Consider the following 21,067-nt stretch of genomic DNA (forward strand, 5'->3'; position numbering starts at 1 on the left):
CAGATTAAATTCCAAGCATGCCCAGCAGGGCATGGGGGGAAAAAAGGAATCAGATAACATGGCTGGAAAGAACTCTCTTTGCCCCAAACCCTGGACAGCAACTTCCAGTCAAAGTACACAACACTTAGGGTAGATGGACAAAATAGCCTGAACTGGTATTATGCAGCTTCCTATGTCAAACCCTTCAAGTGTCCCTATTTTCCAGGGACAATCCCGGATTTACAGAAACTGTCCTGGTTTCTCATTTAATCCCAGAATGTCCTGCTTTTCCTTAGGACATCCCTATTTTCATTGGAGGGCATGGAGTTATGCAACCCCTGAGCCATGAGGAGATAAGTAACTATATAACCTTTAAAAGACATCTGAAGGCAGCTGGATATAGGAAAGGTTTTTTGATGTTTTATGTTTTATTATGTTTTTATATATGCTGGAAGCTGCCTTGAGTGGCTGGGGCAACCCAGTCGGATGGAAGGGGTAGAAATTCATCATCATCATCATCATCATTGAAAGGATGTCCCTATTTTCATCAAATAAATGTTGGAGGGCATGCTATGTTCCTGTCAATACTCTCCAGAATTTTCCATTCTGTTGATGTTTGGCAATAATTTTTTTAAAAAATTTTTTTCTTGTACTGTATATTACCTGCTTCTAATGTTGTCACCTGTAACTCTATATAACCTATTCTCAAATTTTCCAACTGTCCAGTTTTTTTAAAAAAATGCAAGAGTTTGAAAAGTTTGACAAAATATTTTAAAAATTTAAAAATGAACTAAACTTTACTAAAACACTGCTATTTTCAGCAGCATCATACCATTTGACACTCTTGAAATACACCTTAATTTTCTTGGCTGGAAATAACATAATCTGTCAGATAATTGTCTATGTCAGGGCACAGACCACAAATCATGGAATTATTAAAGTGTTGGAAGGTACCACAAGGGACATCTAGTCCAACCCCCTGCAATACAAGACTTTGCTGCCCAACGTAGGGCTCAAACCCATGACCCTGAGATTACTTCTAAGGGGAGGCTGTCAGACTACATTTTTGTAGGAAACAAATGTTATTTTTGCATTAGCAAAGCTTAAATTGTTTTAAGGGATATGTAACCATGCATTCTGCTGATTTCATGTTTTGCCCTTCACTATAGATTAGAATATTTAGAATAGCAGTCAGCTTCAGTTACGTTCCCCAGTTTTCTTGCACTATCGCTCAAGCCATAAACACCACAAGGAAATTTGTAAAATCCAAACCAAACATCCTTGTTTATGCCAATTTAGAAATAAAACAAACAATCATGAAACTTATCTGTAATGATGGGTAATAGATTTTATGTTTTGCAAAGCTTTCTCAAAGATCAAAACATTTGGAAGGGGAATTCTAGCTTGCGCAGCAATGAAACAAATATTTTAAACAAACAAACACACAGCTAATTCGTACCAAACAAGCTGAAAATGGTTATTTATTAATGTTATGGTTATCATTGTTCCAGTTGTTGCAATGTCTGGGGCAACAACATTCAAAATCACATTTTTCTTTGGACTTAACTCATAGTGCCATCTACTGGGCTTCATGGAAACCCAAGATTTGATGTATTTATCAAACATGAAGAAACCAGGCAAACTTCCACATGCTCAAGTCTTTGGGCATCATTTATTAAAGAGAGAATGAATTCCATCACTTTGCTCTTATTGCTTTGGATGTCAATAAAAGTTCCAATTAGTGTCAGTTGAGATCTGGACAACAGTTGGTGGGTAACTAGAGGGAGACCACCAGCTCATGCTAAATTGCCTTCTGAATAGCCATCAGATGGTAATCACTTTTCATCACTGGGCTGTATTTGAACCAGTGACCTAGAGGTGAAAAAAATGTCCTCTCGGATTACTGACTGCTCTGTTAATCCAGGGAACTTTTGCATATTTCGTGGGAGCTTCAGGATGCAACGGACGGGAAGAGTTTGAGAAAACGGGAACAATGTTTTTGTTTTGTTTTTTAAATTATACGCCCTCTCCACTAATCAATGCCACAAAGAAATCCACTTTCAAATGTTGAAAATGTGATGCAATGTGATTGGCAATGTTTCTTGGGAACAACCATAATATAAAACACAATCACGATTGGTGCATAATAATAAAACCTTGCTAATTCAGGGTGCCATTGTGGATTGGGGTTCCAACCTTACATGTATTATTGAGAGCTGAGTGGGCAAGCTGGGAGGAGCTGAGCTTGACCCACTTGTGGCCTGTCCAGATATTTGGTGCATCAAGACAGAGTGCAAGGACAAAGGGGGGGGGAATTGCTGTGGTCCACAAAACTTGCATCTCTAACACCAGGACACCCCTCCATCTTGGAGCTGTATGTGAGGGCCTGCATCTGGTGTCGAGCCAAGGAGACAGTAAAACTAAAGTTGGGTGGTGTGGCATGCATCCTGCTGCCTTGCGTGTGCTAGGAAGCAGTGCAGGTGTGGTTTGGGAGGAACCCAGAATTCTGGGTAGTTGTAGAGTCCATGCTGATGCTGCCTTCGTGTTAGGGTGCGGGTGGCGCTGTGGTCTAAACCACTGAGCCTCTTGGGTTTGCTGATCAGAAGGTCGGCGTTTCGAATCCGCACGACGGGGTGTGTTACCATTGCTCCTGCCAACCTACCAGCTCCTGCCAACCTAGCAGTTCAAAAGCATGTCAAAGTGCAAGTAGATAAATAGGTGCTGCTGTGGTGGGAAGGTAAATGGAGTTTCCGTGCGCTCTGGTTTCCATCATGTTCTGATGCACAAGAAGCGGTTAGTCATGCTGGCCACATGATCCAGAAAGCTGTCTGTAGACAAACACTGGCTCCCTCGGCCTGAAAGCGAGATGAACGCCACAACCCCGTAATCACCTTTGACTGGACTTAACCGTCCAGGGATCCTTTACCTTTTTTTTACCTTTTAGTGTTTTGGCTGACTTCCAGGCCTCCAGGATGTCCACAGGCCTGTCTCAAGGTGTTGTTCATTGGACAAAGAGGGTACGTTATACCTTCAGTTTGGTCTTGACTTCAGATGAAGGGATAATTTGGAAACGGGTATAAGGGATCATGCTTAGATCACTTCTTGGTGAAATTTGGACTTGCAGCGCTTTGACCCTCCCTCACCACCACTCCCTCCCTCATGCTCCTGGTGTTTTTTCAGTGGATCGAGCAGGTGACCTGGTTTAAGCCCTTTCTCACTGTTGAACACTGAGATGCACTGAACTCTTGGCATCACCACCCCCAAGCACCCTCTCCAGCACTAAAAAGCTTGTTCTGCCTCAAGGAACGAAGGCTGATAAAACAAGCTGGCCAAAAGCATGCTGTGAAGCCAAATGAACATGAGAGCACGATTGTGCCTGCTGTGTAGCGGTGAGGGGAGTGGAACTTTTTAAATATTTTTTGAGGTCCTGCTCACATCTCCTCCAGGAAATGGGAGCTTCAGAAGTCCACTTTAATTTGTTTCCAATGCACTTTTGAGGATAGAATCACTCCCCTCAAGTGCAATTTTGAAATTTATTGCAGTCTCCAGGAAAGTATTCGGCGCAATATCTACTGTGACACCATGGCATCAGGTTCTCTCGATGCAGCCTGATGTCATGGCTAAGAAGATGCTTGCCATGATGTACCTATTTGTTGTCTTGCTCCTCTTGACTTACTAAAGGGGTATTGCTAGGAGGACAACACATCCTTGCAGGAGCATGTGGTCCCAGGCTTCTTGAAAAAGGCTACGATTTGACCAGAAAAAGCTCACAGTGACCCATTAATTCTCCCTTGGGTGTGAGGGAAGATGATTGAGGGGGTCATGGTGAGACTGTTGCAAGCACTCTTGGATTAGAGAGTATCTTGATCCATTTCAGTCAAGGTTCAGGCCTTATTATGGTACTGAATCAGCCCTGGTTTCTCTGATAAATGGCCGCCTTCAAGAGGACAGGGGGGATGTGTATTATTTTTACCTGAACTCTCCATGGGTTGCAGTACAGTGGCATTTCCCTGAGCTGACTCTTTGGTTCCAATTCTATCTTCAGGATCAGTGGTTAATTTTTGGTTCCCTGGCACATGTGCTGCAAGGTACCTCGGTGCTCTTTAGCATACATATGAAGCTGTTGGCAGAGATTATTAGATTTGGGGTCTATTTCTCTAGACTAGCATCTGAAGCAGGAGAGGCCATGCAAGCCCTTGACCAGTACCTGAACTCAGTGATGGACTAGATGAGGGCCAACAAACAAAGCTTGAATTCTGGCAAGACAGAGGGATTGTGAACTGAGTCTGAATAATTGGTCAACTGCTTGCTTTGGATGGAGCCGTACTCAGGTTCTAGCCTGTGGGTGCTCCTGGATCCATCTCTGGCACCAAAAGCGCAGGTGACCTCAGCGGTTAGGAATGCCTTTAATCAGCTTCACCTGGTATGACAGCTATGGCCATTTCTGGACTTGTACTGCCATCCATGCACTGGTAACCTCCATGGTGGATTACTGCACGGTGTTCTGTGGGGCAGCCTCTGGGGTTGACCAGTGAGCTGCAGCCTAGTACAAAATGCAGCAGCTTGATGGCTCATGTTCAACATGTCTGATAGCCATGGTGGCTGTGTATAACCTCCAGTCTTGGAGGCGGTATGTTTCTGAATACCATTTGCTAGGGAGAGCAAGAAGGAGAAGTTGCTGTTGCGCTCATGTCTATCTTGTGGGATTCCCACAGGCACCTGGCTGGCCACTGTAGGGAACAGGAAGCTGGATTAGGTCTGATCCAGCAGAGCTCTTTTTAGGTGTGGGAGAGGGGTGGAGGTTAGCCAGGCCATGCAGCATCAGGCATAAACAGCAGCAGTGCTGTCCTGCTCCTTGCACTACACACAGTCCCCCTTCACAACCCATGCAGGGAGATTAGAAATAAACAATGAACCAGCATTACACATCCACCAAACATCTAAGTAAATCTTAAAGTCATGCAGAGTGTCATTCTGACAAGCACAGAAACCCGGATCCGTTCCACATTCAGCTTTTTAAAACTACAGTGTGCAACTTGCTATTAACATACAAGGACATTTGCAATGCTAAATTCAATTCGTGTTATTGGCTAAAAATACCTATTTAGAGTAGGATGTAAGTGAATCTGAGCAGCTACATGTTACTCATGAGTAATTCCAAGTCAATTCAATGGAGTTTACTCCCAAGTATGTGTGCACAGGACCACAGATTAACAGCATAATCCTAGGCATGTCTACTCAGAAGTAAGTCCCAGGGATTTCAATAGAGCTTCTTCCAAAACAATTGTGTACTGGGCTGCATCCTTACAGATACTGATTTCAAGGGAATAATGGGGCTACATTTTTGTGTACTCTTAGCTAGGAACTCAACAGAACAAAACTGGATTGGGCTGCACAGCGTTTGCTTAGCTCTGAATCATTGAAATTAAGGAGGCATAAAGCCTTTGAAGTGGTGAGCACGCTGTTGATGATCTTCTGTGGAGGTAGGCAGGAAGGAAATGAGAAGGGGTGCCCAGCCCATTCAGAGGGCAAGTCTCCTAATTTGCATACTTCTGTCTAGTGGATTCCAACTGTGGATCCCTATCCCGCACCACATAAAAATAAAAAAATTCTGCCAGGATGTGGTACCAGCACCCAAATGGAAGCACACATTGTTTATGATGAGCACAATCCACAGAGAATTAGTTGGGACTGAATTCCATTGAAATCACTGGGTCTTAAAGCATTTGACTAGTCCCATTGTTTTGAAAAGCATAGACCTGACTAACTCACTCTGTTCAGGTTGACTGTATTCTAGTTTGTGCAGCATGTAAAAATGCATACTAAACACGTGGAAGTTTTATTAAATCAAAGGTATTCCAAGGTGCCTCCAAACTGACACCCACAAGGTGACAGTCCAAGAGTCTGAAGCAAGAAATTAGTCATTTGTAGCAAAAGGTGAAGAGAGTAGTAATGGTTTAAGTCACAGGGGGTTTGTTTTTTGCTGCCTTTTTGACATAAAATTCTTCCACAAACACACATGACTTTTTAAAAAATTCACCCAGGTTCTACCATGCTAATCCTTTAGGTGGTTTGTGCTTATTCTTCCCTTTGGTCCGCTTTGACTTGAGCTTCTTCCTCTGCCTGGGATTCATCCATACTGGATACTGTCCATGTTCATCCAGAAGGGTTTTTTGGTTTCTTTTTGAATCCATGTCCATCTTACTCCCTTCTGGAAAAGAAAAGGGGGGAAAACACTTAAGGAAGTATGAGCATTGTGAACTGTTACAGCAGCTACCGTAGTTAAAAACATTAGCGCTGAAAGCAAATCAAAAGATGTTGGGAGAAATAAGATAAATGATCCAGGCTACTTCTAATACTGACTGGTGGTGGGAGGAGGAGAGAAGAACTGGAAAGAGGATGGTGTGAAAAAGTATGGAGATATTTTATACGTTTTTATATTCCCCTCCGCTTTGTTCTTCCTATGTTTAACTTCAGATGCTGAACCCTTTAGGCACACAGGCAACAGTCCCATAGAAAGTGCTCAGCATTTGAATAAAGAAAGTTATGCATCAAAATACACTTGGAGAACACAGCAAATTTCTTCTACAGAGATTCATTTGGCTGCACCACATATATATTGGCTAAACTTGCCAAGGAAGCAGTTGCATTCCTACAGTAGCAATGGCTGAACTTCATTAATAGAGACGTTGAGAGACTTGGAAAACAAAAAGAGGGGGTGAGAATGAGAAAAGCGGACATCAAATGAATTAGAGGAAGAGTGTTTCTGGCAAAGGATGTATGTAATATTTGCTTCCCATTTTTCAGAGCTGATTTGTGGCATTCCTTAGAGCAAAAGCAAAAAATAGGTCAACTCACCCTCCTGATCCTTCTTCTCTATGACTTTCTCAGCAGGAACGACAGTTGCTATCTCTTTCACGTCATCCATTAGAACATCAGCGTTTGTTTTGAGGATGTTCTGCAATCTGGCAAGCTCCTTGGGGGCATTTTTCTTTCTCTTCTCTGCTCGCATCTTTCGCTTCCATTTACTCCTCAAGCTTTTTGCCATTTTTTTTTTGTTTACTTCTATGAAGAGGAAAACACAGAGCAAGATGTAACCCATTGTTTGCCAGTGCAGCACCACACAGCTGCACAGGTACCTATATTAAGGCGGGCCAATGCAGGAGAAAGGAAGGATACCTCCAGGTACACAAAGTAAATCTTTCTTACACATCCCAAAACATTTCAGACCAAGTTCTGTTCAACTGATTTCTTGAACTAGGTTCAGTCCAAAGTTAATTTCAAACCATGTTCGGAACACCCAGCTACAAACTTGTGCAGCAGAAGGTCTCCTTCCCTTTCCTGCAGTTTGATGTCTTTCTGCTTTTACTTTCATGCTTCTGACTGCAATGCAGGCCACTATTTATGTATTATATTTATTTAGATCCTCTAAGGCAGGCGTAGGCAACCTTTGACTCTCCATATTTTTGGACTACAATTCCCATCATCCCTGACCCCTGGTCTTCTTAGCTAGGGATCATGGGAGTTGTAGGCCAAAACACCTGGAGGGCCAAAGGTTGCTTATGCCTGCTCTAAGGCATTCAAGGTGGTGTGTGTGCTTCTCTTCCTCCCTAATTTATCCTGGAATACAACCCTGTGAGGTAGCTTAGGTTGAGAGACCGTGACTGAATCCTGGGGTCTCCCAAGTCCTAGTCAGGGCCTTTAATTACTACAGTTCCCCTAATGGTTTTTTGGGGGGTGTAGGGGGTCTGGCCAGGCTCTCTGAAGTCTAACTATTATTTTATTATTATTTATTACATTTGTATACCGTCCTTCATCCAAAGATCACAATCTAAGGTCCAATAACCTAAAAGTAAAATCCCCCCAACCCAATCACTTCAATATCAGAAGTGCAACATCTCTGAGCGCCAGCTGCTGGGAAACACAGAAAAGGAGTGTGCTCATTCCTTGCTTGGGGACACCTGGTTGGCCACTGCAGGAAACGGGGTGCTGGACCAGACTTTTAGAAGACATCTGAAGGCAGCCCTGTTTAGGGAAGCTTTTAATGTTTGATAGATTATTGCATTTTAATGTTCTGTTGTTGGAAGCTGCCCAGAGTGGCTGGGGAAACTCAGCCAAATGGGCGGGGTATAAATAATGTATTATTATTATTATTATTATTATTATTATTATTATTGGTCTAGGGTTGCCACCTTCGTTCAGGCAAAATACAGGACAGGGTGAGGTGGGGCAGTTGTGGGCCAAATTGTAGTTGTTTTTCCCACCTGGTGTTGAAGTGACTTCAAAGCAATGCATTGCAATCTATGTCTCTCTCTCACAGGCACATGAATCTGTAAACCTACCTGTGTTTTGATACCCAGGAGGGCTTAAATACATGACCTTTCACACACCCTTCCAAACACGTGCATTTGGAGAGGGTCCCTCATTTGGCAAATGGGTATGGGGGAAAGATTCCTGAAATACAGGACAAACTAAATCAATGCTACAGGACGTAGCATTTTTTACATTGAAATACAGGCCAAATGTCAACCCTACTTCGGTCCGATCCAGCAGGCTATATACCTGTGGCAAAGCAGGCGGGCTTCCGCTGAGAAACAGCCTGCAGGCCCCTTCGCCAAAGAATAAGGGGAGGGGAGATAGCGCACGCAGAGAGAGAAACCAATGGCAACCCCCCCCCCCGATCTTTTCACCTGATCACTCGGAGGTCTCCTGTCCCCTGCGAAGGAAACCACGCCGGCCGCAGCGCTTCTTCCGGAGCTGCGCGCGCGTCTTGCGCGCAGGGGGAAACGCGCGGCTTCCGGGAGAAGCAAGCGACGCCCCACCCGCCGCAATGCCCAACAGCGCCCCCTGGCGAGTTCCTCCGGCACTGCGTCGTCGCGGTTCTGTAAATGACTAGCCAGGCTGGCGGCGCTGTTCGAGGCGCGGGGGAGGTCGGCTGACCTGGCCGTTGCATACGCTTTATAAACGAAATTGCCCTTCATACTCGTAGGCTGGATACGTGGTGGGAGGTTGATCACTCATGGCCCCCTGCGAGGGGTCTTGGGGGGGGCAGAGGTCCCCGCGCAGCGCAACGGCAACATTGCATAGCGATCCTGTCTTGCATGCAAGAAGCTTCCCACGTTTAACGCCCGGCATCTTCAGGTGCAGCTTTGGTGGCGGGGGAAGAGAGGGAGCGACGCTTCCTGAAGTCCTGGCTCGCTGCTTACAGTCAGTGTCTTGACGAGCTAGATGAGCCGGATGAGTGGCCTTGCTCGCTGCAAGGCAGCTTCCTATGTCCATGCAGGCAGAGATTTTGAAGGACAGGTGTCCTCTACTAGAGCCAGGGCCTTTTCAGTACTGGCCCCAACTTGGTGGAACACTTTCCCAGGAGACCAGGGCCCTGCGGGATTTGTCATCTTTCCGCAAGGCCTGCAAGACAGAGCTGTTCCGCCTGGCCTTTGGGTTAGACTCAGCCTGACCCCTGTGTTTTCCTCCCTCATGGCTTGGATTTATGGACTACTTGAAATGAGGCTGCACTTTAAATTTTAATACTGTGTTTTAATCTTTATTTTAATTGTTTTTATGTTTTATTGTAATTCTGTTGGTGTGAGCCGCCCTGAGCCTGGGTTTTAACTGGGGAGGGCGGGGTATAAATAAAAATGTATTATTATATTATTACTATAGGACAGAGAACCAGGGAGCATAGTTATTGGCCCTCCTCTCCCTCAGGTTATTTAATCACCCTTAATTGTCCTTTGAATCTAAAGGGGCAGGTGAGGAGGGCAAGCCACCCAGTGCAAGGGATGAATGGTAAAGGGGTACTTACAGTGAAGCGGAAAGGAGAGCGCTTGGGACACCACTGAGAGGAGGAAGGAAATGTGCTCCCTCCCACTGTTGATGCGATTTTTGCGTTCCACTGTTTGCTCACGTGGCAAAATATTGGGACCTTTTTTATACACAACTGCCCTTTCCACTTTGATTTCCTAAACTGTCAGTCTGCCTCCTGGGGTTAATATACCATGTTAGATCCCAAGAGAACGAGTTCAGCCAAATCCCTTACTCTTTGCTTATCCTTAGACGTTTTTGCTGAAAAGTACATTCACTCAAACGCACGAAATGAGAATGCTGCGTTGATTTTGGTCATGCAAGAGGGTATTGCTTGAGCGAATGGATATATAGTTTTAGCTTCCTAATCAGCTGTCTTTTCTGTATTTAAAACAAAAGCATCGTTTAAGAGCACTCGTGGTTAATTTTTATACCTTATGACAACTATACTAATATCCCATAGGCTGTGCCACACTGTGGAGATTGGATGGGGCAGGGGTCTCCCTCTGTCCAGCCCAAACCATCTCCACCAGCCCCTGTCCATGGAAGGAAGCCAGCATCACTCATCCAGTGCAGAGCTCCCTGTTATGCCTACCAAAAGTGAAGGCTGTGGGCAGAAGAGCTGCCATTAGAAAGAACCTTGCAATAGTGCAAATCTGAATTACATCCTCAATGTCTTTTTCACATCAGTGAGCAACACTACCAGGGTCCACACAACCAAGATTGAAAGGGTCGGCATATAGCTTAAAGAACATGGCCGGCAGGCAGTCATTTACTCCTGCACAACTAGTTCTAGAAGCTAAACAAGAGCAAGTCTTCTAGGCCCTCAGAAGCACTGCCACTCCAATGGTATGAGCTTCTAGGACTATGTTACATTATCAGGCACAACATTGTGCTTTTGCCTGTAATTGCTTGCTTAATCGTCAAGAAACCATTAGTTCGCAATCTTGCACGACCAGACAAAAAGCAAATAGAGAGGCAAATGACATGCACATTTCATAAAACATTTAACATTTCATAAAATTTATTTTCATAAATTCTTGATGTTATCCCGAAAGAAGAGCAGATGGAGTGTAATTGCCCCTCCTGATCTGCCTGCACTTCACAGTACACAATCAACACAAAACATCATCTGGTAAACACTCCACTGCACAGAAGTGTCTTACCCCTTTATTAACAGTCAATGACAAGCCTTGGAAAAGGGGTCAAAATGTACTTCAAACTTCTCCAGCATTCCAGAAGGAGCAACAGAAAACATGAGGCTGTGGTGTTTTTGTGTGATATATATAAACACGCTTTAGAACATTTTTAAATTTCACAAATCTAAAATAGACTGGATACAAGCCTTCAAAATAGCAGAAACTACCATTAAACAAATAATTTACATCTTTTACTTGTATTAATTATCCACTTTTGTAATAAAGTTCCTTTCATCTCTCAAAATACTGCACTGTTTGGAAACACAGCATTTGGCTAGAAGTACATTAAAACATTTTAGAAAGTGGAGGATCCAAGTTGTGGGATAATTCCTTCACATCAAAATGCTAGTAGGTTAAGCTTTCACATTCCACAGATGACCAGCAATAGAATGTTAGCTTATTTAAAGCTTTGATGTTCAATAGCAAAATTAAGAGACTCCATTTTATGCTATCCAGCCAGTGACAATTGTGAATATCAAAGGACACATCTGTGGCAATTATTGCAGAAAATAGAATTCTAATAGCACAAATGAAGGTTGATGAGCAAGGCTTTCAATCAAAAACGATACGCAAACGGATGGAGTTAAGCCTTTACTGAACAGCCAAGATGACTGCAATATGTAATTAACTGATCTCAGAATAGAATCATAAACACCAGCTCTCTAAAACACGCTTTATACAGAAAACACTGAAACCACAGTGGAATGTAAAAACAAGCTCCAATCTCAGAGCATTCTGCAGATTTCCTAGGTCTTAACTTTTTTGATGCTACATCCAAATTACCGGTTATCTCAGAAATTTTAACAACTCCCAATTACTTTTTATTAAATGCTTCTAGCAAACGCAGCAGGTGTAGAAACAGATTGATGATATCCAAATAGAGGTTGATTGAAGCCAATATGTATTCTTCAGGGGAGAGTTTGTGCATTAGCAGATGAGTGTCGTAGATGATAAATCCACAGAACAGAAGTGCTCCTCCAGCAGCTAGTACTACCTCTAATGCTTCACTATAGAAAAAAAGCTGTAACCAAAGAACACAGAGAGAGGTTTTGTGCAAATGTCTTTCATGGGAAAAAAATTCACACCAAAAAATTAGATTTGACCATAATGGATCTATAATTAAAGCTGAAGGGTTGTAGTCAATGTAACGCTAAGTAGGTTATCCATCAGTACAAGCTTTTCTGCTTGCCTTACAGAACAATCTGCCCTCCCCTCCCCTGATGTTCTGCAGATTCTTCTGACCCTCTGGAGCAGATCTGAAGGAGGAGGCGTGAAATTCATGTTGTACTAGCAAGCACCATTGTCCTGATTTCTGCTAGTGCAGTGATTTAGTTGAATATGGCCACTAATATATTTTGCTTGCTTACAGAGCTGTATACAGTGGTACCTTGGTTCTCGAACTTAATTCGTTCCGGGAGTCCGTTTGACTCCCAAAACGTTTGAAAACAAAGGTGCGGCTTCCGATTGGCTGCAGGAGCTTCCTGTACTCAAGCGGAGTCCATGTCAGACGTTCAGCTTCCGAAAAATATTTGAAAACCGGAACATTTACTTCCGGATTTCTGGCGTGTGAGAGCCAATTTGTTCAACAACTAAGTCGTTTGCGAACCAAGGTATGACTGTATGCGCAACATACCATTTTCTGGTCGTTCCTTTAGTGCTTTCCACATCTTATCATTGGTACGGTTGCCATATTTTGAAGAGCAAAAAAAAGATGCTATGGCGACTCTCATTTTAAATACCCCTACTATATGTAGGCCATAGAAGCTGTGATACATTTCTAAGGGGGGCAGGAGAAGAGAAGAGGTAAGTTATGTCTCATCCAGAAAGTATAGCCAGAGACAATTTGGCAAATTTTAAAAATCCACCCAGACAGAAATTTTACCCCTGAAAAAAAGGATCTGTCATGGAAGAAGAGGAAACACAGCAACCCTAACATTGGCAGACTTTGTCATGTTTTCTTCTATTACTTTCATTATTCGACAGGAGTTAGGAACCTGTGCCTCCAGATGCAGTACAGCAACTCTCATCATCTCTGACCTTAGCATAAACCTACCCTCCCCTCATTTTAGATTACCCAGTGATGTTTTCAGTATCAACGACAAGGTGTGACCTCTTACCTTTAGAAAGCCTGATAGGAGAAGAATCCATAAGCAAGCAAACAGCCTGTGAACACACATTAATAGGTTAGTGACTTTCTTCTTAAACTACGCTTTCATATTAGTTACATACACGCCTATTTTAGAACATACATTTGCATTGTAATACTCGTGATCACCATTTCAGTCATGACAAGTCACACTGACCCCCTGGATTTTACTTTGTGCACACACTTTATCAATTCAGCTGCCCCGTGTTTTTCCAATGGCAGCTCTCTACAGAAATGGCCACCACTTTATATTATTCCAAAGTGACAGCTATTTGCTCACCTCTGTGAGTAACAAATGTTGTTGTTTTTTTGCAGGTTATAGAAACTCCCCCAATTTTTGCCAATATATCCCGCTTATACATGGATATATATACATATACACACACACAGTGTGTGTTTAGGTGCGTGTATAGGGACGTAACTTACCCTGCTCCAATTTTGCTGAAATCTCTTTTGGACTGCAAAGTGTACAAAGTGAGAGCCAAAAAGACAGCTGTCGTTAAGATAAAGGCTTGCAGAACAACAGATACTTCATAGAAAGTCACTATGGGGAGAAACAAGGAAAGGTCAGTTAAAATATTTACCAAAAATTTGGCATTGTTACCTCTAACTAAATCAATGCAGACATCGTGATCACATTAAGGAAAAGAATTAACAGCTCCATTTGAGAACAGCTAAGCATACTGTACCTATATTCCAGCCAATGAGACCCTTAAGATTGCAGTGCTAATCCCAAGAATAACCATGCTCATTTCTACAGAATATAATGAAAGAATAGGCAGACGTCCATACTTCTAGGGTACCGCCTCTGTTCTTTTACTTATACTTTGCATTTCTCTATTTTTTCTTGTTCATTTTCAGTTGGAAGAGGTATAACAGAAGAGACATCAAATCTGGCTTCTGTACTGTCAATCGCCTTTCAGCAAGCAGCACCAAATCATAAAATAGGGCTCCCTCCTTTTTATTTCCATCTATATGATAAGGGCAAATGCATACCTGTAATAGCAACAGTCAGTGCTTCAAGAAGGGTCTGCAAAAAATAAAATGAAAGAATTATCACCTACAGCCAACATTGTGGCAGCTCCACTCAGCAATCTCAAGCCAAAGGGGCACCCTGTGTACGGCAGCGCTCTATCAGACACTGAAGAAATGGGAATGGTCAGCTCATCCAGCCAGGATGTGCATGCAACAGAGTCATTAGACTGGGTTCTATGCATGTCAGCCAAGCAATATGTTTAGTTCAAGATAAACCTATTTGGATTAAGGAAAAGTGGCATTCCTTTATCTACCTTCCACTTCCTAGAGATCACACCAACCACCACAGAAGCAGACAGTGCTTTATAGGCAATTGGGCACTGAACACTAGCTGTGTTAAAAGCATTTGTGTGAGCACACACAGGGTTAAAGTAGGAACAAGGCCGGGCACCGGCGCTGCTCATCAGATTTGGGGGCAATTACTACAAAGGCGTAAAGAAAGTTTTCAAGCATGTTCCACTGAATAGACTTGGAAAACTTGCTGAAGAAGAACCATGTTTTATCAGGGTTTCAAATTATGGGGAGAATATCGAAGTGCATTCAATTGAACATACTTAAAAACCCTCCAGCCTTCATACTCATTGGACAAAGTTCTGAAGGGCAGATTTGGGGGGGGGGGCACACAGGCGGAGGAGGGGACAGAGAAGCCCCATTGCACAAGGAGAACTCCATTGTTAGATGCAACCCACTGTCTTCCTGAAGTTATAAACATTCACACTATTGCACATTTCCGAGGAGCACACAGAGGAAACAGTGTGTATGTCGATTTTCAGAAGGTACAGTGCATATTTTGCAGACCTCTACTTAAACGCTTCTCTCTTTTAAAAGCAATCTTAACAGAAAGGCTACTAGAAGAAACAATTATCTGCAACTTTTAAAAAAGTCTCCACAAAGCACTGAGGAAGAAAGTGTGAGCTATGGAAATACTTACAAAGCCAAAGAGAAGATATAAATTAAGTGGATGCTGATGTCTGTACAAAGTTAATGCCACAATCACAACCAGAGAACCAAGCATGGATACCAGAAGTAAAGCTGGGCTGTGAGATTTAACAGAGAACACAGTCAACATTAATTTGCTGGGTTTTTTTAAGCTCCTTTTGTTTTAATGTAAAAAAAGTAAGAGTCTATTAGATACATGTCTTAAAAAATATATATATCTGCAATGAAGGTCAGACACCTCTTTTGGTTGTATGAAATTAAGACATCTATAGTTACAAAGTTACCAATATTTCAAGCGTATGAAACCCTCAAATAAATAGTCATGCTCATAGTAGCAATTTATTTCTGTATAAATTCTTTGACAGAAAGTAGATGAGCTTCATTCAGGAACACATCTGAGGGGAAGAAAAATATAATCTCTCTCAGCCTTAGTCCTCCATGTACAATATGGGAACAGTAAGTGACATGCCTTAAAGGGTTGTATTAAGGGTGACCAAGGTAATGGAACCTGCTTTGAACAATTTAACACACCTATGTAAATGCTGCTTATTATTCTTAGCTGTAGCACAGCTACATCTACCAGTTGCACTGTTGCCATCTTTTATTGACCCTGCTCGAGAGCCTTTAAGAAGCATCATTATATACACGAAATACAGAGATGAGGGTTGTGCCATCCCTTTATCCCCATGTTAGGAAAGGCTTCAGGTTGCTCTTAACAGCAAAAAGTGGCACCTCCACCAGTGGCAAGAGAGGAGCATCAGCCAGCACAACTGTACAGCAGGTAAAACACGGACCATCTTCCTACTCTGATTTTCTGCTTTTTTCCCCCCGAAAGGAGACGAGAGGTGATGGACCATCTCTGAGGGACCCACCCCTGAGTTACAGCAGACTTATTGGTGGAGTAGTTACATTTTTTTTAAAAAGCCAGGTTGATGGGAATTATTTTTGGGTCAGGGAGGGCTGTATCGGTGTGTTTTTTTAGTTTTTCTCTTCTAGTTAGTGGGTACCAGTATTGTTTTGCTTACTGTTCACATACTGCTAATGTTTTTTCTATTACTGTTATGGGAAGGAGCTGGTGTTTTGTTTTCCCAATATGTTGCATGCAATAGTATTGAGTTATATGACCTCGCCCCCTTTCTACGGTATAATGCATTTATGCAAAAATGAAAATAAAATGAAAATCCAATGCAAGTTGCTTGGAGACCCTTTGGACTAAGAGGTTTAATAAATAAATAAATAATTGTTATGTCACAGTAGCAAGCAACGTACAGAAGAGAACCATGCTTGAGAACCAATGATGGCAGCAAAATTCCCTGAAACCTATTATTACATCAAACAGTAGCCATCCCAGTTTATTATACATTGAAATGTGGGGAAAATACTGTGCAACTGTATTCATCAAAAGGGTCTACCTTTCATGCACAAATGTCCGAATTGTCTCAGAGTACAGAAAAACTGCAGATGTCACCGTAGTCAAGAAAATTTGAACTGAAAGAATGCTGTAGACTTTGCGCAGAAATGCTAAGAGATGGGAAATAAGACAGCATATTAACATGGTTTAATTCTTGATTATTATTAAAAAACTAGTGCACCTTTTTAATGAAGTATAGAAACAAAATAATAATAATAATAGTGAATAAATTGTACTCATTAGAATGAACAAGTGGTTCCTCAAAGGGCAGCAATAGGTTAACATCCTGTTTGTTTAGTAGCACTGCCAAAGTTATGCATCAGGGAATACATGAGTAGCCCAAGTTAGCACTGAACTGCGCAAACAAGACAATGGACAGTAAATGAAACCAAATCAAGAGGATATGTTTGCCTGAAATGTTTGTTGCTGGCCAATGAATTATTACAGCATTCTCCTTCCACCTTCCATCCATCCATTCACAGTGGGCATTCACACTGCCACAGAGAAAATAACACCTGTACAAAGACCATTGCTGGATTTAAGGCTCCTTCAAGGATGTAACAATTCCTTGCAGTCAACATCATTTTTACTAGTTAGTCCTACTCCTGCAATTTTACATCTAGAAACATGTTTTCTTAAAGTAGTTGCAACTTTCCCCACCCTTTTCACCAAGTGACAACGAAAATACGTTGTCAGCAGTACGCTGATAACACTCAGCTCTATTTCTCCTTTACATCTGCAGGTGAGGCAGTGGACGTGCTGGACCGGTATCTTCCCTCGATAATGGACTGGATGAGAGCCAACAAACAGACTCAATCCAGGTAAGACAGAGGCACTGTTGGTGGGTGGTTCCTTAGACCGGATGGCTAGGAGGTTACCTGCTCTTGATGGGGTTACATTTCCTCTGAAGGGGCAGGTTCATAGCTTGGGGGTACTCCTGGATCCTTTGCTGTCACTCAAGGCTCAGGTGACCTCAGTGGTGTGGAGTGCCTCCCATCAGCTACGGTTGGTGGCCCAGCTATGCCCTTATCTGGATAAGGATAGCCTAACTCAGGGGTAGGCAACCTAAGGCCCGTGGGCTGGATGCGGCTCAATCGCCTTCTCAATCCGGCCCGCAGACGATCCAGGAATCAGGGTGTTTTTACATGAGTAGAATGTGTCCTTTTATTTAAAATGCATCTCTGGGTTATTTGTGGGGCATAGGAATTCGTTCATTCCCCCCCCCCAAAAAAAAATATAGTCCAGCCCACCACATGGTCTGAGGGACGGTGGACCGGCCCACGGCTGAAAAAGGTTGCTGACCCCTGGCCTAACTATGTCATCTATACCCTGGTAACCTCAAGGTTAGATTACTGCAATGTGTTACGCGTAGGGCTGCCTCTGAAGATGGTTTGGAAACTTCAGTTAGTGCAGAATTCAGTGGCCAGGTTGCTCACCGGGGCAAGATGGTTTGAGCATATTAAACTGATCCTGGTCTGACTACACTGGCTACCAATTGGTTGACTGCCATTTAATGCCCTTTTAAAATGGGTGGGTGGGTGGTGGTTATTGGGTTGTTTCTGTTTTTATTTTCATTATATATTTTGTGATTTCAAGTTGTAATTTGATCCTGTGAACCCCAATAATCTGCAATTTGGAGACAGTAGGATGGTTTATCCTTTCCCACCTAACTAATAAGGATTATCAGCACACAGCCAAGCTGCCTTTTAAACTTTTTTTTAAAAAGCGTCTTTATATATTTGCTTCTACCTTGGTGTGTGCGTTGGGGCGATGCTGCCAAAGCACTGTCTGGAAGCCAGTGTGCTGCAGTGGTTATTATTATTGTTTTTTATTAAATTTATATACCACCCTATACTCTTTGAGGTCTCAGGGTGGTTCACAGAACAAAATCGAAATATAAAACCGCAGGATATATAATCAAAATAAAAACAACAACCCAATAACACTCCCCACCCCCCACCATTTTAAAAGGGCATAGGATGTCAATCAAATCGACCAAATGCCTGGTTAAAAAGGAACGTGTTTTTTCTTGCATGGCACCTAAAGATGTATCATGAAGGTTGGTGTCGGACTAAAACCTTGCCTCTCAGCCTATCCCTATCTGGCAGGATTGTTGTAGGGATTACACGGGGGGAGGGGCGGAGAGAAACATGTTTACACCGCCTTGAGTTCCTCGGGAGAAAAGGGTGGGATAGAAAACGAAATTAAAAGCACTGCGGCGATGACACCTCCTCTCTCTGGTTTCGCCCTGCGCCCTTAAAAGCTGCGACAGGCTCAGCTCCAGGAAGCAAACGGGTCGACTCCTGGCCCTTCAAAACCAGAGGGGGGGGGAAACCCGGACTAGTTAGCAGGGCGATGCCTGGAGAGGGAGCGGGGCAGAGACCTGGAGGAGGCAAAGGAGCAGGAAGCGAAGCGGGACACCGCCCCCCTTCTTTCCTCTTTTACCCATGCGGATGTGGACGCTCGCAGTGGCCACATTCGTGCCGTAGTTGAAATCGTCCTCGATGGACGTCCTCGGGTAGGAGGAAGGGCTCTCCGCGGCCATCATCGCGGCGGCGGCTTCAGCTCAGTCAACTGCGCACCAGCACCAACAATCCTCCTCCCCGCTCTCTCCTCCGGGTGACGCAACCTCGTCGCTCGCTGAGCTCGTCGATTGCGCCTTCAAGCGATTCGCTCGGGCTTCCCTCGTTTTAAGGCTCGCCGGCGCTTCTCTCCCCCACCCCGGCGTCGGAACGTTCGTCGCGACGTCAGTGGGCGGTTGCTTCGGAATGGGCTTTGTCTTCAGGGCTCGTTAAGTTATTCCCTCCCTCCCTCCCTCGAGCTCCATCCAAATCAGCTGTAAGAAGTTGTGGCTGTTCCCAGACCTTCAGCTTACAGAGAAAGACTTTAAAAATAAAATAAATAAAATAAAAGAGTTTATATTCTGCAGAGAAGGGCGTTCGAGGCAGCTCAAGAGTATGAGACTCTTAATCTCAGGGCCATGGGTTCAGATCCCTCCAAGTGTTTTCCAGGGACAGTCTCTGATTTTAGAGAAGCCATACCAGTTTCTGATTTGAACCCGGAATGTCCCGCTTTTCCTCAGGACGTCCCTATTTTCCTGGGAGGGTCTGGAATAGGGTGTCCCTATTTTCACTGGAGAAATGTTGGAGGGTATGGAGTTATCTGACCCCTGAGCCATGTGAAGGCAATCCTGTATTGGGAAGGTTTTTATTTTAAAAAAGTTTCATGTTTTATTACGCATTTATATATGTTGGAAGCTACCCAGTGGCTAGGGCAACCCAGTATGTGGGTTTGAGCCCCATGTTGGGCAAAGCATTCCTGTACTGCGGGGGTTGGACTAGATGACCATCCTGGTCCCCTTCCAATTCTACAGTATGATTTTCTAAGTCGTGCATGGCACACTGGGAAATAGATGGGAGTTGTAGCATCTAAATGGGAAAATGGCGCTGACTGTGTTTCCCTACAGAGGAGGAAAAGAATGGAAGGAGCTTGGTTTTGCTGGTTGCTTTCAGCCACCAGTACAGTTCTAATGGGGCTGCCTTAAAAATGATTGTGGAAATTCCAAGTGGAACAAAATGTGGCATCTTAACTCTTGGTCAAAAGAACAGATGACATCTGTGTTGTAGCAGTTTGCAATACAGTACCGGTAGTTGCCAATGTGTTTCTAAGCCCAATTTAAAGTGCTGGTGATGGCCTTTAAATGACTAAATGACTTGGGACTGAATTGCCAAAAGGTTCATCTGCTCGTATCTTAGCACACCCTCCAACAGGGTGAGCTCCCATTGCTTGGTCCCTGCTCCTGCCAACCTAGCAGTTCGAAAGCACATCAAATTGCAAGTAGATAAATAGATACCGCTCCGGCGGGAAGATAAAAGGCGTTTCCGTGCACTGCTCTGGTTCGCCTGAAGCGGCTTAGACATGCTGGCCATATGACCCAGAAGCTGTACGCCGGTTCCCTTGGCCAATAAAGCGAGATGAACGCCACAACCCCAGTCATCCGTGACTGGACCTAATGGTCAGGGGTCCCTTTACCTTTACCATGTCAAGAGTGCCTAAAGTTACATAGCCATTGGTGCAACTATGGGCTTTTCCACACCAGAGTTTAATGTGCATTCACCTCAGACTGAAGGTCTTCCACTCTGTGAATTTGGATTTCCCCAATCAGATGATAATCTGATAAAGGTCAGGAAAATATGACTCCAAATTACTCTTGGAAAGTGGCCACGTTGAATCAATCTGTTCCGTGTGGGTGAATCAAACTTACCAGTAATTTTTACTACAGTACTCCCCTTTCCATGCTCCTGACTTCCTCTTAACCATCAGTTCTTTTCCAGAAGCTCCAGAAAGCAGTCATGTATTTTAAATAATTTTTACACTGTGTTCTGATAGGAGTACTTCTCTTGAGAATAATGAGGATAGCAGCAAAGACCAGATCATACATCCAGACAAATGAAGTATTATCAAAGTTCAAAGTCACATCCCAGTCAGGGAAAATTCTCCACGCTGCCTTATTACCGGTCTATTGTTGTTGAGTTTCTTCTAGATAAATCCCTA

The 21,067-nt window shown here is 43.4% G+C and overlaps 2 protein-coding genes across 2 annotated transcripts; both read right to left on the minus strand.

Moving 5' to 3' along the window:
- Window positions 1–5,802: 5,802 nt before the first annotated feature.
- LLPH (LLP homolog, long-term synaptic facilitation factor) lies at window positions 5,803–8,742 on the minus strand. The gene is made up of 3 exons (XM_035128565.3): window positions 8,670–8,742; window positions 6,838–7,044; window positions 5,803–6,190 (listed from the first exon to the last, which is right to left on the minus strand). The coding sequence occupies exons 2-3, from the start codon at window positions 7,025–7,027 to the stop codon at window positions 6,027–6,029; spliced, it is 354 nt and encodes a 117-aa protein (XP_034984456.3). The 5' UTR covers window positions 7,028–7,044; window positions 8,670–8,742; the 3' UTR covers window positions 5,803–6,026.
- Window positions 8,743–10,789: 2,047 nt separating this feature from the next.
- TMBIM4 (transmembrane BAX inhibitor motif containing 4) lies at window positions 10,790–19,126 on the minus strand. The gene is made up of 7 exons (XM_035128299.3): window positions 18,959–19,126; window positions 16,515–16,623; window positions 15,095–15,200; window positions 14,125–14,158; window positions 13,555–13,672; window positions 13,100–13,145; window positions 10,790–12,003 (listed from the first exon to the last, which is right to left on the minus strand). Exons 1-7 carry the CDS (start codon window positions 19,059–19,061, stop codon window positions 11,797–11,799), a joined length of 723 nt encoding a protein of 240 aa, XP_034984190.1. The 5' UTR covers window positions 19,062–19,126; the 3' UTR covers window positions 10,790–11,796.
- Window positions 19,127–21,067: the final 1,941 nt, after the last annotated feature.

Source organism: Zootoca vivipara, chromosome 9 (assembly GCF_965207765.1).
Source record: "Zootoca vivipara chromosome 9, rZooViv2.hap1.1, whole genome shotgun sequence".
NCBI lineage: Eukaryota > Metazoa > Chordata > Lepidosauria > Squamata > Lacertidae > Zootoca > Zootoca vivipara.